General features: G+C 40.6%; 1 protein-coding gene across 6 annotated transcripts in view; it reads left to right on the top strand.

Annotated features, from left to right (window-relative positions):
* Positions 1-17,406, top strand: part of si:ch211-200p22.4 (phosphatidylinositol-binding clathrin assembly protein) — a 55,347-nt gene extending 37,941 nt beyond the window's left edge. For 2 of the 6 annotated variants that reach the window (XM_060874824.1, XM_060874823.1), the window contains exons 11-19: positions 541-623; positions 777-877; positions 2,407-2,517; positions 6,331-6,459; positions 7,552-7,582; positions 7,665-7,800; positions 10,381-10,440; positions 10,530-10,643; positions 11,674-17,406. In XM_060874824.1, coding sequence (XP_060730807.1) covers positions 541-623; positions 777-877; positions 2,407-2,517; positions 6,331-6,459; positions 7,552-7,582; positions 7,665-7,800; positions 10,381-10,440; positions 10,530-10,643; positions 11,674-11,688 — 780 coding nt within the window. In that variant the 3' untranslated portion in view covers positions 11,689-17,406. Of the gene's footprint in view, positions 1-483; positions 624-776; positions 878-2,406; positions 2,518-6,330; positions 6,460-7,551; positions 7,583-7,664; positions 7,801-10,380; positions 10,441-10,529; positions 10,644-11,673 lie in introns of all 6 variants that reach the window. The other 4 variants (XM_060874822.1, XM_060874820.1, XM_060874821.1 and 1 more) reach the window with 3 other exon arrangements.
* Positions 17,407-17,891: the final 485 nt, after the last annotated feature.

The following is a 17,891-nucleotide window of genomic DNA, read 5'->3' as shown; positions in this document are numbered from 1 at the left end:
TCTCACATCACCCTAATAACACTTTTATTAAAGGTTTATCTATAGATGCAAGTCTCCATAGCACTCTACTATATTTTATAAGAACTGAACGTAATCTATAACAGCATGAGGAGAAGAGCGATTTCAAGATGACACAATAAGCAGTAGATAATCATGCATGTAAGAAATCTGTTCCTGGAAGAAATATTGTGTTGACTAATAAAATCTTTACATTTCCATTTGCAGGATCTGTTAATATAAAAACACACATGTACTGAAATACTCCTTTGTAATTCATGTTTAATGATCATTTCTGACCTGCTCGCTCTCCTCAGTGGAGTGTGAATTGTGCAGTATAGTTTACTGTATATTTAGATTCTTTCCAGCAGTCTGTCAGCAGCACACCACATGCTGTCAGACACAGTTTGAAGACTTTGTAGCTTTGCACTTTTTTTTCCCCCGTCAGAAAAGTGAGGTGATAAAAATGTTTGTGTGTGTATGTAGGACCAGAGGCTGAAAGAGATTAGCATGCAGACTCCCTCTGTGTCTCCTGCTACTCAGGCTGCAAGCAGTGCCAACAACCACAGTGCAGCAGTGGATCTGTTCGCCAACCATAACACCACCCCTGCCCCTGTCACCAACAGGTCTAGAACACACACACATACAGCACACTATAGCCCATAGTGGAATCTCTTGCTCTTCATTATCCACAGTACTGTCTATATTCTGCCTTTGTGTCTAATACATCAAATGATGTCATAACAACGGTTGTCTTTGCCTCTGCTTCTTACCCACAGCATGCCAAACATCAGCAGCAACCTATTTGACCTTCAGCCAGCCTTCATCCCTGCCGTGCAGAGTACTCCATCCATATCCACAGCCAACAGTGCCTGGGGAGGTAAGACTCCATCTCTCTGATTTTTTTCCCCCTCTCAATTCTATAGATTTTAATAATTATTTAAAGAAAAAAAGAAAAACAACAATTTTCTCCTAATTTTAGTCAGTACAATTTCCTACATCGCCTGACCCACTAGCTAGCTCTTCCCTAATGCACAACAGGTCAAATGCACCTTTTTGTCCTGCCGCTCATGCTGAACACTTGCAGTAAAGTGCTATTAAATACCTTCTACAAATGGAAAAATCTCCCATGTCCATGATTGACGAGGTTTGTTCTGAATGACCAGAGAGAGGGGTACAGCAATGCTCTTCTCAACTCCTAAGTGTTGAACTTGTCCTTCAAAGGTGGTTGTGGCATTGTCAGGTTTCAGAATCAGGGTTATCAACCTTCCCTTTCTCACACTTACCCCACTACCATTGGCCCAGCACAAATTCTAAAATGTGTCTTCTTCTGAACTGAATGGAGTTTTGACAGTGTTTAAGTGGTTTAACTATTAGTGTTGAATAGCTGCGCTCATCCGTCTGGCCTGCCTTAAGAAAAACTTTTAAAATGAGGACATTGTCCCCAAGACTTCTACACTTCCAACAGTTTTCACAGTGGGTGGAAGAAAAGGGCTAGAACAAAAGATTCACTGGACAGCAGGCGAAGTGATGACTACTTATATGTAACATGGTGGCACTATGATATACTACACTAATAAAGCCTGTGATACCATGCATCAGGAAAGTGTATTCATGCATTTAATGTCTGTCTGCAGCTGTGAATAGCGCTCAGGATCCTGAGTGTTATACTGATGGTACCACCCATGCTTAGAAAGCGTCACCCCATGTATCTGTCACCACAGAGTGCAAGATGTGCTGTAATTAAAAAATAATGAATGACCTTGTGGTGCTATGTGTACAGTCACAGCTTGGGGGTTAGTCTCTACACTGAATATTCACCTCTAACTGCACGTCGATGGCAATTTGCAGAAGATTAGTTTTTATTTATTAAAAAAGATGACACATTTTATTGCTTATTATTAGGTGAAAAAACTTGTAATAGAGCAGGTGTAATCAGTTTCATAAACGTTAAACAGACGTTTTTATTTGTTACGCTTGCCCATGATTTGCCTTGTGGACTCGACCTTGGTCGTACAAAGGAGCTGTTATTCGCGCCTTCTGACCAATCAGCATCAAGAATTCAACAGCAGCATGGTAAACGATACAGCTACCGTATCATAAAATATCTGTTAATGAGTTCATCTGCTTATTTGATTTTAGAAAGCTGCTAATTACCGCAAGAAGAAAGTAAGTTCCTTTCTTGACAGCTGCTGTAGTTTAAACGATCACATCTCATGTAGTTAAAAAGAAGAATTTAATTTTAAAGCTTCGGTATGAACCTATCAGATCAGAGCATGAAAGGTTGCAGGGCCTGTATATGTGCAGCAATAAACACAGGACTAATGTTCAGAAGGTCAGGGTGGATCGTTCAGCCAGTGCATGAGCCAGGACTAAGGTTTTGTGTATGCATGTAATTTTTGTCCTCAGGTCTAGAGAGCGGAGCTCCCCAGCAGGCTGCTCAAATTTCCACCATGAATGTAGATTTTGATGCAGTGTTTGGGAATCAAGGTGCCAATAAAGATGTGAAGCCAGCAGCTGGTAAAATCCCAACTAAAGAGCTTATTTAAGCTTCTAACCCACTGCTGTACGAATCAGAAAGCTGAATAACCTTTAACCTTCTGCTCAGCTAACCTCTCTGCTCTGTAGTGCTTTAATGGAGCTGGGTGAAGTGCTTGCTTTAACAGAGCTGTGACTCAAACTAAACCGCTATTCTGCAGGAAATTGTGAAAGGTTCTGCTCTTTTTTTTTGTTTGTTTTTTTTTTTTTTGCTATTTTTAAAGTGCTCTTCAAGTTTTATTACCCAGGCCTCAGGTATCTGTATAGTCAGTTTAGTATCTACCTTATGCTTTTATACACAAGTTTCACACGTGCAGCTGTGGACATGCAATAAAACCCATCAAGTTAGATCACTAGAGGGGGAATGTGGAGTTATACACCTCCATCTGCTGAGTGTTTAACTAGAGAGACAATATTCACCCACCTATTCTAAACACACCTCATCTCTGTGTATGTGAGGAAAAGACATCAACTAAATCTTATTCACTTTATTAGGAACACGGGTGTATCTGCACATTCATGCAGTTAAAGGTCCAGAGCTTCAGTTATAGAGTTAGAGTTTGTACACTGGCTTGTTCAAGTGTGTTAGAGTGTTTAAAATGGTGGTTTTTGAAAAACTGAAATCACTTTGTAGTTAGATTGGTGTTAATTTGTTAAGCTCCTTGTTTCAGGCTGATAGTCTGCTTAGGTTCTGGGAAATTCTCAAGCAAAGCCAAAAGCTTCATTTTTCACTTGGTCTTCTCTACTTTCCTTACTCCATTTTTTTTTCTATTTTCTTTACCCTTCTCTTCCTGCTCCCTATTTCCCCCCTTACCTTTTCTCTCTTCCTATCTGTCCTAGTTCCTACCACTGGAACAGAACAAACAGTGCCTTTCCTGGCATACACTTGTTAACAGTTTGGAGTGTGTGTGGTATTAGAGTGGTTACTGACTCGCAATTTCTCCATCTGTTAGATGCTTTTTACTTTAGGGCTCATCCACATAAAGCAAGAGAACACAGATAGATGCCTCAAAGCTCTATCTCTCTCTCTCTCTCTCTCTCTCTCTCTCTCTCTCTCTCTCTCTCTCGTGTTCTAGACTGTATTGGATGTGTGTTTAGTTCACTCAGGCAGTTTTATTTTTTTCAAACCTGCTGTCAAGGCAGAAAGTCAGATTGGTGGAATTTTTTTTACTGTAGTAGCTTCTGTCCATCTCTCTCTTGCGCTCACTCTCTTGCTCTTTCTCTCTTTCTTTGTGTCTCTCTCTCTCTCGGTTTCTTTTCTCTTATTGAGAGAGCTGTTAAGCATGAGAAAGACGGCATGTGTTCTCAAAAGCAAGCACAATAATACTTCTGACAGGGTTTAGTGTAAAAATACAAACAGATCAGATAACACTAGAAATAACAAAAAAAAATAGCTGTGTAAAGAAGGAAAAGAGAATAATGCAGAATAGATGCGAGATCAAGTGATAAGGAATCATTACTATCTAAATGTAAAACGATTCTTAAACATTAGACTTAAACATGACAAGGTTTAGAACTGTAATGTTGCCTGTTTAAACTTTAGTAGTGTAGTGACAGCTAATCTTTATTTCATCTAAAGACTTTATTTCAGTAGAGACGTGACTCCAGATTACCCCATATTTATCAATCTCTAGATGTTATTAATCCAGTTGCATTATACATCACTGTACAGCTGCAGATATACTGTAGATATAGAATATAATATAGAAGTCTTTATTTTGTCAGGCCATCCTTAAAAATATTTTTTTGCTTTAAGTCCGACCGACTTGCCGGTTGTAAATTTGCGTTAAGACCGACCTTTTTTTTTTTACTCTTCGAACTCTTCAAATGTTCGCGGTCACCGTTCAAACAAATTTATTTGTGGTCTATATAGCCTGCATCAAAATGAGGTTTGCAATGATGCGCTCGAAGGCACGGGTTACGACACGATAGAAAAAAAAATAGACCTACCTACCAACCTTTTTTTTTTTTTTTTTTTTTACTGTTACTGCAAACCAAAATATTTTTAAGGATGGCCTTACATATATACATTACGGTGCTGTGACTTTTTTTTTTTCGCATGTACATAACTTTGGAAGTTGGAGTCAGAGCACAGGGTCAGTAATGATTCAGCACACCAAGAGCAGAGAGGGTTAAGGGCCTTGCTCAAGGGCCCGACAGTGGCAGCTTAACAGTACTGAGGTTTGAACTCTGATCAACAACCCAGAGCTTTAACCACTTGAGATCTGCACTTTATTCCAAATACAAACTTTATTTTATTATAAAACCTTATTTTATTTTATAATTTGCCTTTTATACCAATATAATTACATGATTTATTTTTTTTTTTATATGACTTATTATTATATATCGTATCCTATAGTAACCGGTGGCATAATCGCAATCCTCTCTCTCTCTCTCTCTCTCTCTCTCTCTCTCTCTCTCTCTCTCTCTCTCTCTCTCTCTCTCTCTCTCTCTCTCTCTCTCTCTCTCTCTCTCTCTCTCTCTCTCTCTCTCTCTCTCTCTCTCTCTCTCTCTCTCTCTCTCTCTCTCTCTCTCTCTCTCTCTCATCCTGATTTTCCTCTCACTCCCTCTGCAATGTGTGCCATTAGCTGAATAGCTGCTGAGGATTGTTTACAGGAGGATTTGCTGAATTACTCAGCACAATTGACTGATGTGAGAGCAGCAATCAAGCATGTGAGCAGTCGCTGTATGAATCAGCTGTACAGCTGGACCTCAGGAGTCAGTTCAATTCATCTCAGGCTGCCACAATAAAACCTAGCTGCATCTCTGGCCTGAGCTTCACGTCGTGTCAAGTGCTGAATAACATGGTTTTATTTATCATGTCACTTCCTGTTTCAAGTTTCACAGGAAACGAGACGGTGTAGTCTGCCAAGGAGCCGAATTACCCTCCATAGCACTTTACCATCTAAAAAGTGCTGCTGAAGAGGGAATTCAGTAGCAAGTGATGACAATACACCAGACTCCTAAACAGTTTCTGCTGAAAAGCTTTACCTGAACTATAAATCATTATCAAGCAGATGTAGGTCACTAACTCCATGGCCAAATTTCGATTTTATTTGTATAGCGCTTTTAGGTAACAGACCTAAATCTGTTTTGATTTTTTTTTTCCATTAAAGAAGCATTGATGTAGATTTAGATTTCTCTCCAGAGGCAACAATGACAATGAAAAAGCATGAGGAAGACTGTAAAACTACAAATAATGAATGTTCTAGATATGAAGTGAACATTGTAAAAACAATAAAGGCAACCTATTTGTTGGGGGAAAAAAATGCTGTGAACTCCTCACAAGTCTCATAGAAAATTGTAGCTCCACAGACGCCAGAAGCCGTCCCAGTTCCTGTAGAGTCTATTAGCTGAGCCCTGGTTTCAGAAGTCGTCTTATTTAGTTTAGAAGAAACAGGAAAACAATGCAACAATATAACACTTGAAAAAACGCACACAATTTAATCTGGAAGAAGTAAGTTGTAGGATTGGTGTTCAACACACATTCACTGGAGGTTTTAATAGCATCTAACATCTCTGTTCATCTGCCTTGCATTGTGGAAAAGTGGGTGTATGGGTGTGTTTTTTTTAATTTTTTTTTGTTTGTTTTTTGGGTTTTTTATTTTTTTAATAACCCTTCTCATCTGTATTAAGCAATTCTAAACATATTGCTTCCTTCTGCTGCTCTGTCTGTCAGTTTGCTCTTCAGCATTATTTCTTTCAGAATAAAAAGACAGGTGTTTCTCCTGTACATGCCGACAATCATCGGGTTTTTAACATCTCTCTCTCTCTATCTTGTCTTTCTCACAGGGTTCGAATCTCTAGACTTATTGAAGCCCAATTTACCAGCTTATAGTCAGGCTCCCATGATGCCCCCACACGCAGGAGGCAAGCTGCTGGCCAACGACCTTGACTCCTCCTTGGCCAACCTCGTGGGCAGTGAGTACTCTTGTTTTTGTCCACGCTTTCCTCCCTGCTCTCCAGATCAGCCTTTTTTTAGGCCGCAAGCAGATAGACTGTATGATAAATGTGTTACTAGCAGAATTGTGGGTTTCTGTTCAATACTGTGTTCATGCTGATTGAAGACACTAGGTGTAAACAGGCTTGTTCTGTTGGGTCCATCACCAGACAGCTTACACGCTTGGCTTTACTACGCTGTTGGTTAGGCTTTTTTTATTTTCTCTCCAAGCACTTTGCTTTGTCTGCCACTGCTGAGCTCTCCAGTACATTTACAGACATTTCATCAGACACTAAATCCACAAACCTCACCTCATTTTACACTTAAAACCTTAAATCCCCCCAAATCCTAATACATATATAAATTATACATGGTATTCCTTTTGGGGGCTGCAGTAATGACTCTTTTATATAACATCAGACTAAAGTGCAGAGCAGATTTAAGTGAAGTAGCTTTGGGTTTAAATGCAAATCGGTGCTTTTGCGGTTTATTCCTCACGATACATGAACCAGTGAGGTGTAAATATGGTCCAGAACATATGCTTCCTGTGTGGTTAATTATTTAAAAAACCTGTTTCCATCATCCTTTCACAATATCATTTTATGAAGATGCAGCATGTTACATTTTTGTTTTCTACACCGCATTTACAAGGCAGATGGCATAAGGCAAAGCTGGGAACTGTGAGAATACAGTGAGCCTTTTTTTTTGGTTTTGGGAATAAATTAGCATGCTTGAACAAGGACGACGGTTTAAAAACCATCTGATTTAATGTTTGTGCCGCTCAAGCCATTTGTCTCAGGTTGGAGGATAGATCAGAGATGTAGGTATTAGTCAGGTTTGAGTCACGTAACTTGACTCAGCCGTGGGGGTTTGTGGGAGAGCGCAAGCTCGTGTGAGGGCATGTTGGGGCAGTGGACATGCAGATAAATGAAAATGAAAGTCATAATCATGATGTTTGGGGAGCTGCCAACACTGGGAGTGTAACAGACTCATGCTGTTTTGATTAAGAGACCTTCAGTCTTTCTCATATTTCTCTCTCTCTCATCTCTATCGCACTCCTTTTTGTGTTCCAGATCTGCAGTTTAGTGGATCTTCAGTCAAAAAGTGAGTAGCAGTTAGACTTTTGTTGTGAACATAATAACCCTAATCTAGGAAATAGAAGTAAGTGTGTATGTGTCTGTGGCAGACCGGACATGCATTGGACACACCCTGGGGAGAAGAAGATGACTGGTGGCACTAACTGGCAGTCCAAAACCATGAGCAGCACGACTGCCTGGAGTCCTGCCCCCATGCCACCTGCCCCCATGCCTGTGCCCCACATGGTGAGAGAACACACAATCTCACACACACACACACACACCCACACACTCACACACACCCACACACACACTTAAATTAGAGTTTGCCTCTTTTCACAAACCCATTTAAATTCACTTGACATCACGGTAACAGACTTGGCTGTGGGCCGACGATGCATCATAACACTTTCTTATCTCCAGCTGCTGTAGCTCTGTTGTAAAGACTCTGCATGCTTTACAGTACAGTCTGTGTGTCAGAGAGCACATTTAAATTTACAAAGTGTGCAAAGGCAGAAATGTAGCTGGAAGATACCAAGACCAAGCTGTTTAACAGAATTATTAGGCTGTATTTAGTTTCACTGAAATGATACTCGATTTTTGTTCTAAGCATGGATTAATTTTTTTGGCTCAGCAGAAGACTGAGAAACGCAAACAAAACCCTTGAACAATTTTAACAGACTTTTTCCCATTCATTTACTATATCTAGCACAGGAAAATGAAAATTTGCCCGAGTTGGTGAAGAAAAATGTCCTGGAAACATGAAAACAGACTTATAACTGAGATGCCATCTTGGACGCATAACTGTTTTGTAATTGTTTTTATTTTTTAAAAAATATATCTAGTTACCATTGTGATTACAAGTCTACACTTAAGTAATACAGTGCAGCATGCTAGCCGGCACTCAGACTGTGCTATCACAATTTAATCTGATTAGTTAGCAAATTACACAGACATATAGAAAAACTTATACTGAAACCTAATGAAATGTTTTCCACAGTCATGTTGTGCTTGTTTTACTAACCTAACCTTTACATTGAACTGATCAAACACGATCCTTCACTGTCTTAGTTTAATAAATAATTAAATAAACTCCACGCATGTTACATTCCTAATACACTAATTAGTACTGTAGTGTGTCACACACTCGCTTTTCTCCTCATGGAAGAATGTAAAGTTTCTAGAGTCTACAGTTTGTTCTGTAGGAAGGTTATGCCTGTCTGTCTGCGTGCCTGTCTGTCTGTCTGCGTGCCTGCCTGTCTGTCTGTCTGCGTGCCTGCCTGTCTGCGTGCCTGCCTGTCTGCGTGCCTGCCTGTCTGTCTGTCTGCGTGCCTGTCTGTCTGTCTGCGTGCCTGCCTGCCTGTCTGTCTGTCTGCGTGCCTGCCTGCCTGTCTGTCTGTCTGCGTGCCTGCCTGTCTGTCTGTCTGTCTGCGTGCCTGCCTGCCTGTCTGTCTGTCTGCGTGCCTGCCTGTCTGTCTGTCTGTCTGCGTGCCTGCCTGTCTGTCTGTCTGTCTGCGTGCCTGCCTGTCTGTCTGTCTGTCTGCGTGCCTGCCTGTCTGTCTGTCTGTCTGCGTGCCTGCCTGTCTGTCTGCGTGCCTGTCTGTCTGTCTGCGTGCCTGCCTGTCTGTCTGTCTGTCTGCGTGCCTGCCTGTCTGTCTGTCTGTCTGCGTGCCTGCCTGTCTGTCTGTCTGCGTGCCTGCCTGTCTGTCTGTCTGCGTGCCTGCCTGTCTGTCTGTCTGCGTGCCTGCCTGTCTGTCTGTCTGTCTGTCTGCGTGCCTGTCTGTCTGCGTGCCTGTCTGTCTGCGTGCCTGTCTGTCTGCGTGCCTGTCTGTCTGCGTGCCTGTCTGTCTGCATGCCTGTCTGCCTGTCTGTCTGTCTGCGTGCCTGTCTGTCTGCGTGCCTGTCTGTCTGCGTGCCTGTCTCTCCTGGGCTTTGGATTTTAAATGAGAGTGAATTTCAGTTTTCTGCCCTGCCCTCTGTGGGGAAAGAACATATATCACTGTCTATTTAAGTGTGTGCTTCAGACTAACCTCTCACCTCCTTCCTCTCCTCCACTATGCCTTTTATTTCTCTCTTTTTCTCCTCTCTTCTTCTTCACTGTGGTCAGCATTGGTTCATGCAAATGTCTCAGGTCTAATGTCTTCTCCTTTTCCATTCCTTCCTCTTGTCTCCCTCTCTCTGTCTCTTTTTCTGTCTTGTCTCTCTCTCTCTCTCTGTCCCTCTCTCTGTCCCTCTCTCTGTCCCTCTCTCTGTCCCTCTCTCTGTCCCTCTCTCTGTCCCTCTCTCTGTCTCTCTCTGTCTCTGTCTCTCTGTCTCTCTCTCTCTCTCTCTCTCTCTCTCTCTCTCTCTCTCTCTCTCTCTCTCTCTCTCTCTCTCTCTCTCCTTCCCAATATGCCTAACCCAGCAGAGTGGAATGTTCTATACTGGTTATGTAAGTACATTATGTAATGGACTAAACTATACTATAGTTCACCGATTTTATCTTTTCACAGTTCCTTTTTCTTTTCCACATGTGCACACATCTGTCGATGTACACAAATGTAGCTTTTATTTTTGCATGCGAATATGTAAATTCTAAGTTTCCATATTTTACTTTTAGCTGCTTGATGCAAGTCTGTTGAAATTTTATGTGCCTCTACACACAGTGCATTGTGTTGCACATTCTCCTCATGTGTTTTAGTTGTGTGGTGATGTTCTACGTGTGGGTGTGTAGTGTCTGTGTGCTCTGCTTAATCTAATCTAATCTAATCTAATCTAATCTGTGTTTGTATAACCTTTTGTATAATCTGGAATGCCTGTCTGATCATTGTGCCATTTTGTGTTCAGCAGGCTCCGGCCCCCATGGCCTTCCCCATGACCACACCTCAAGTGCCTGTGTATGGAATGGTGAGTTCCTTTAGCTGCTCAGAACACCAGCACATATGCACAAAATAGCACAGCAGTTCTAAGTGTGTGTGTGTGTGTGTGTGTGTCAGGTCCCTCCTCAGATGGGTCAGATGGGAGGGGTTCCAATGATGACGCCACAGCCCATGATGTACCAGCCTGTCCTCAGATCCACCAACCCATTTGCTCCAGTTCCTGGAGCTCAGGTACACACACACACACACACACACACACCCAGTGCATCCACAAATCCACCACCGTTAAGCCACACACACATTTGTTTAAACATGACATACTTGGGATAAGTAACCAAATACTCGTACATTGTCTGGATTGTACAGATATAAACAGCAGATACACAAATTAGTATTTAAAACTTTCAGTAAAGGGTTACAATAAAAATTGGAGCCAGCAGAGGTTTTTACTTCTAATGCCGATGTGAGGTGTCATTTATGAAGCTTCTCTGCATGATGATTCATTATAAAGCTTCTCTGCAGCCACCTAGATTTGTTAGATGAATAACACAGGCTTCTACAAAAGGCCACAAAAATATCACAGGGATGTCCAGTGTTTACTAGGGCATAGTGGTAGGGGCCATATAACAATAAAAAAAAAAAAAAAAAAATCTTTTTGGGTTTGGCCACGCCCACTTTGACTTCAAACCTAAATACAGACACGTATAACTGGCACACTGTACAAATACGGACCATGGCATTGCCTGTTACTATTACTGTATACAAGGTGGACCAACATGGAAGGTTTGAACAGTGTGCGTGTGTATAAAGACTGTTAGCATGCCTGTCTGTCTGTCTGTGTACCATATTGTTGCTTGGTGGACTTGTTCTCAAACCAGCAGCGATATTAAACTCTATGAGAAGCCCAGCACTCTGCTTGTACCCTCAATACACTCCTCCATTTTGGTGTAATTGCTAAGAATGATCAATCACCCAAATAAAATCCTAGTCGTTGGTTTCCACTGATGGATGAGAAGGATGTAGTGATGAATTGTGCATAGTAAGTGATGGGCTACAGTCTACAGTAATGGTGTAAACATACAGATAGAGTGTGTATATGTGACCTGCAAGTGTATGTTTAGGATTTCTGTGTGTGTGGTAGGAAAACTGCTTCAGTGTTTTCCTGTACACATCAATAACAGATAAGTGTGTTAGTTTGAAATGAACTCTCAAGTACATGATCTCTTACTGAAACATGTTTTTCTGTCTGTCTTTGGCGCAGATGCAGTTTATGTAGTAACGTTGTGCCAAACAGGATGGCAGAATGACCCAGAGCAAATCGAGCAAGAGAAGAGACAAAGACTCCACCCACCATTAAATTCAGGGAGCTGGAGGAGGAGTAATAAAGCATGTGAAGAGAAAGGGAGAGAGAAAATGCAGAAAAGGAGGAGTGCTGCAGAAGCAAGAACATTTTTATTGCCAAGACTCTTCACATTAATATGACATGGATTTTCTCTCTCTCTCACTCACTCACTCTCTCACTCACACACACACACACACACACACACACACACACACACACACACACACACACACACACAAACATAACAGGGTATCAATTCAACCTGTTACTTTTTTTTTTCTCCCTTGTTTTTATTATTAATGGCCTGTCAGTGTTTTATACATCACAGGTTCATTTGATCATGTCCTGAGGTTTGTGTTTTAGTAACTCATTGTTTTCTAAATCACATTTCACGTTGTCTGGAGTGACGACATTGCTCTGCTATGTTCCTAAGATGGCCCTGAGCAGTGTGTTTGGGTTCGAGCTGGGTGTGGAGGCACAGGCAGGCCACAGTTCTCCACCCAGGCTAGTCCTGTCTGGTTAGTCGTGCTCTCTCAGCATTACACGTGTCACTGATTTTCTCAAATGAATCATTGTTGAGCTCTTTACTTCCAGTTCCGTTGTGAGTTAATTGTGATGTTTGGCATTTCCAAGCACTTTAACTTTTTGGGCAAGGTTTGTTGTTGAATTGTATTCATACACTGAGCTGGTCTCTGCATGTTTGGATGCAGTTTCACTAATTCAAACACCAGATTTTGACTTTTTTTTTTGTTTGTTTGTTACTTGTTGGTGACAGCCTCACTTTCAGGTCAACCTTAAACCATCCAGCTATCTGTCCATCCTGCGTGTTGGAAGACGGATACATCGGCTAGCCATATTGGCGCTCCTGCACTCAGGCCCCTGTGCTTCGAATCGGATGCATTTGATTCCTCCTGCAACTTCACAAACATTGTAGTTTCTCTTTCTGATCCTCTGACTAATATGTTTGTATTGTAGTCTAACTCGAACTACCCAGCCCAGGCAAACGAGAGAACGGAGTTGGTTCTGTTGGATCTTTTTTTATCTGAGCACTTACATGGAACCTGTTCTATCTGTTTTTGGTTTTTTTTTTTAGTTTTCTACACGCTTGTAAACAGGGTCTCAGCTTCACGTTCATACTGATATCAGAAAAGACATATAACACATTAATAAGCCTTTGTTTTATGAAACAAGGCTGTAAACTGAGATATCAGTGTTTGAGTAATTTAGAATATTTTTTCAAACAGAAGGTAACTTTTTTTTAGCCAAGAGGAAACAAAAAACAAAACTAACGCACATGCAAACGTGTGTTAGCTTGAGAAAAGCTCTTCACATGGTGAACTTTTGACCTTTTCTACTACTACTTGTAGAAAGCTACAGGTTTTTCCTAAACTGATGTTTCTCTTTTCCTTCTATTTCCTTCTCCCCAACCTGAAATAATGTTCTGTCGTTTTCAAATCTAGTTTCTGCCTAGAAGTGAACAGGCAGAAAATGACATTTAAAGATTTCATTCCGACTGCGGTGCCAAAGCGTGGCTGACATTTTGACGGCCGCCATCAGATTACACACAGGATCGCTTATGGCTGTTTGGCTACAGCATGCAACTTTCCAACAACTTTTGCTAAACCGGCTGCTTCTTTAATATTATCTTTTCAGGACGATAGCCAAGGCAAGATTAAATAGTTTTGATGAACCTTGATTTAGTGAAAATATTTGTTCGAGGTGAGTCTTTCCAACCAATAATGTTGTCTTTCAGCCCTGAGAGCAAACAGAGAAAACATGAAGGTTACAGCTTTCTCTTAAACGCTTTAAGCTATGATTTTTAGTCATCATTACATTATTTTTTGTTTTCGTTTGAATTTGCCTCTGCTACATTAATGTGGACGCTGTAAGAACGTCACGTGATTTGTGCGTCAGTAATTTCCATCTGCAGTCCTTTAAACGGAAGCAGACGTGATTAGCAGAGTTGTGCAATTAAAGCGGCCATGTTAACAGTTGTGATTTCAATTAGCTGTGAACATATGCTGTCTCTTTTACACCCACTCCCAATTTCCAGGCACGTAGCCATGTTACGCTTCACTCTGGCTTTAAGGCAAGTGAAGATCTGCGTGTGCCAATATTATTCAAAGAAATTAGTGCCTGCTGTTTATCGCCAGTTATTTCTCTTCATCTCTCGGATAAAACTAATATCTGAAAAGTGCGAGTGTTGTCATGGAAGCGCTGGCAAAGAATAGTTGCTCTGGTCGAGGCAGCTGATGGCAGTTTGAAGGGCTTTGTTTTTGTGTTTTGTCTCATTCTTGTCACTCTGGTGAGCATAATGGCATGTGGGGTCAAACTCCAGCTCTGTTCTTTCCTTGTCTGCCGCCTAAGTGATAATGCTTTGCTTTTTTTGAATCAGCTCGCTTTGCCTGTTAGTCACTTCTCTGGAAGAATGAGAGAGAAGGCGAGGCAGCAGGAAGGCCACGTGAACAGAACTATTGATGATTTTTTTTTTTTTTTTTTTAAAGCAGCACAGTTTCCCTGATACGCGTCTCGTACCCTTGTTATCTTTATCCAACAATTTAAAGGGCTGAGCAGCACTGCCTTTGGGGCGGAGCTCATTTCTAGCCAGCAAAATGTAAAGTAAAGCCTGAAACAGTACAAAAAGTAGCAATACTTATCAGAGCGAGTGCCAGTTTTGCAAATTGTTTGAATATTTCAGGTCCAGAAACACACACATTCTTTAAATATCGAAGCGTGTTTTGGCATTTTGTAAAGTCACCTTGTGTTTTTTGTATCAGTCTGTTGTTCTCAGAGCATTTTTCAGGCTCTAACTTCTCCTTTTCTGTCTGTTTGCATGTTTTTAGCAGCTTCGTGTGTGCCGTGTAACGAGGTTTGTGTGTGTCTTGCACTTCTGGTTTTGTCAGGTGTCGGTAGCGAAAGCTCAGTGTTGTTGATGTTTTCTTTGTTGTTTTTTTTTTGGTCAGTAGACTTAGGCATGATCTCTAGTTTTGTTGACTTTTTTTTTCTGTCCCAGTCGAATGGAGTCCTTATGTGCCTGTACTATAGTGACTCTGTCCGAATGACCTTTTAACCCTTGTGTTTCTGTTCGCGACTCAGCAGTGGACGTACTGTACACGGCTCATACTGACAGCTCGAAATACTGGGAAATGAATGAGCAAAAATGGGAGACATCGGTGTTATTGGTGAACTTTAAAGACACACAATCTGACTTCTATTACCTGGTGATGCTCGGGTGCGAGTGCAAATCAGACATGGAGTTAAAAAGAGACACTTTATGGCCAAAAGTATGTAGACACCTGACATCACACCCACATGTGCTTCTTTCTCAGACTGTTGCCACAAGTGCACTGATTGGCTCAGCTCTGTTGTAAACACCTTTGGGATGAATTAGATTGTACGCCAGGTCTTTTCTCAATTCCTCACCTCATTAATTCACTGGTCGCTGAATGGGCAAAAAAATCCTCCCAAAAGAGTTGAGAACATTATAGCAGCAAAGCGGAACCAGCTCCTTATAACTGCAACAAGCACATGTGGGTGTGATGATCACATGTCCACATACTTCTGGTGGAGGAACTCCATACAACACATGACCCAGGTGTTCGTGTCTTTTTATTCTTGTTCAGCGTAGAATATGTTGGAGATATATATTAAAAGGTTACTTTTTTTTTTTTTCGTTTTTGACCAGACCCAAAATTTAAGAGCTGGTACCTGCTGTGAATTATTTAGTAACTATATTGAAATTAGTGAGAAGGTCTGGACATGGATTTGGGTTTTTTTTAGGTTTGAACCAGAATACAAATATCTTGTAGCTTTTAACTTTCTTATAAAGAATTAAAGGATGGATGGACGTCATATCAGAGGTCAACAGAACTCCCTGACCTATCCATTACAGAATGGTAGTCAGATTTGGGCTTGTGTATATAGCACTTATCACACTGCTGGTGCTCTACTTCCCTCTAGTGGACATTAGCAGAATTGCAACACGTTTCTGTTGGGGTTTGACTTGTTTCATTTGATGTGTATATTTAGGAAATGTGTTTACTAAGATTTGAATCCTCTCTGACATGAAGACGTGAAGCTCAAGGTGTGTTAGAGCTGAACTAAATACGATAAACTCCCTTTTTTTTCTTCATCCTGTGTGTGATTAGAATGAGGCCTGTATTTACAGCCACTGGCAGCTCTAGTTCATCCAAACCTTCTGAGCACATTGTGAAGCCCAGCATTTAACCTGCCCTCAGTGCTAGACTTAAAATATACAGACAGAGGTGTTCTACTTGTCAGTCTGACGCTGAAGTTTATACAGGGCTCCTCTCACTTCAGTCATCAGGATACTTTTAAAGAAAAGAAAGAAAATAAACCTGTGGTTTAAATGGTGGTCATTTTGTCAGACATTATGCACATTTTTTTGTGTTTTCCTTTTCTTTTTTTTTTTTTTTTTGCTGCCCGACATAGTCATGTATATACACATACTCTGCAATTTGAACATTATCTATTTTATTTTGCTTCTGATCTTCTGTATTGGAGATAATTGACTCATTTATAGATATAGAAATATATATAAATATATATAAATATATATATATATATACACACACACACACTGTCTCTGTGTAAGTGCCGGGGTGGAAGGCTTCAGATTTTCAATTCATCGACATTCATTATTGATGCCAAATGAGAAGAAGAGTGAGTGGAGAAACCCATTTGTACATTTTTTTTCCTATTTATTTATGCAGAATATAAAGATTTTAATATGCACGGTAAATACATATAACATGAAATCATGCAAGTTTTTGTTTTTCATTTTATTTCATTCTTTCAGTTTTTACCAAAAGAAATAAAGTCATTTTCCTTTCCTAAATTGCTTTTCTCGTCTGTCATTTCAACTGAGTTTAAAGCAGTTATCCATATTCCATACACCTCAGAATGCTGTACATGAAAACACGCTTAGCTTATTAGAGCAAAAAGCTCTGGCTGGAGCACTTAATCTTCATGTCATCTCTCATCAAGATATTTTCTGGTCTTCCAGCCCTGTGGGTGTGTGTGTTGGTGTGGGTGTGTGTGTGTGAGAGAGAGAGAGAGAGAGAGAGAGAGAGAGAGAGAGAGAGACATTTATGGACTACTGGCCCTTATGAAAGCCGAAGGTTCAATGCTGCTGCTTGTTTTAACCTAAAAATCTTGTTGGTTTTTATTTTCTTCAATGAAGCGCTCGATTCAGGACAAAGAAGTGTGACGTGTTTTCAGTCTGATTTGGATGAATTTAGTTGTGTTTTTTTTTCTTCTCTTGCATGTGTTGATTTGTTTTGTTTTCTATCTGATCTATGAGGAACCGGACTTCCGTGTATTGTTTGCAAAGTTTTATTAAATATGGTGCTCTTTCTTTCTTTGTTGAGTAAACAATCTGTTGTGGATGTAATTGACAACTTTTGTGTATTTTATCTGTTTTCTGAAAACTAGTTTCTCAGTGGTTGGTGTGCTTGTCTGAGTAAAATCTTTTCATTTAACATTTTTTTTGTACGTTTTTTCCCCCCAGTCACTTATGTTGTCTGTATTTGTAATGCAAGCTCTTACCATGAACCATGAATGAAGGCCTTGTGAAGTAATTGATTGATCGCTTGTGCTCGCCGGTTTCTTAATAAAAACACATTTTTAACATTTGTGGTGTCTTTGTGTTTGCGCTCAGACATTATGATGTGACTGTAGGTTTTATTTGTATTTATTTCAACGCCTCCGTGTGCTCTGAGCATTCTGTATGTTCACCTCCACCATATGACCAGGGCCATCGTGTAACTGCTGAGAAACGAATAAACACATTGGCAAGGTTGTTAATTATCAATGAACAAGATCTTTTACAGCGGTTGTAATTCCGTCACTGTGGATCATAAGTGCTTGTGTGGGTCATTATTCTTGTGTATCTCTTGTTTTTCACATAATAGTTATTAAGGAAGTCATTTGCACTTCCTGATCACAAGGAATAAAATCTCCAATTTGGACAGGGGTTTCCATAGAAACAGCAGACTTTGGGTGATAAACGTTCATCTAAACAAAAAAAAAAATGCTTCTGTGGTGGTAAAGAGGTGACATTTATTAGTGAAGCCAAGTTATCAGCTCAGTGTTTATTTTGTGTATTTTTGTTCTAA

Source organism: Tachysurus vachellii, chromosome 7 (genome assembly GCF_030014155.1).
Source record: "Tachysurus vachellii isolate PV-2020 chromosome 7, HZAU_Pvac_v1, whole genome shotgun sequence".
NCBI lineage: Eukaryota > Metazoa > Chordata > Actinopteri > Siluriformes > Bagridae > Tachysurus > Tachysurus vachellii.
The sequence above is the reverse complement of the archived record's forward strand: the minus strand, read 5'-3'. Positions and strand labels throughout refer to the sequence as shown.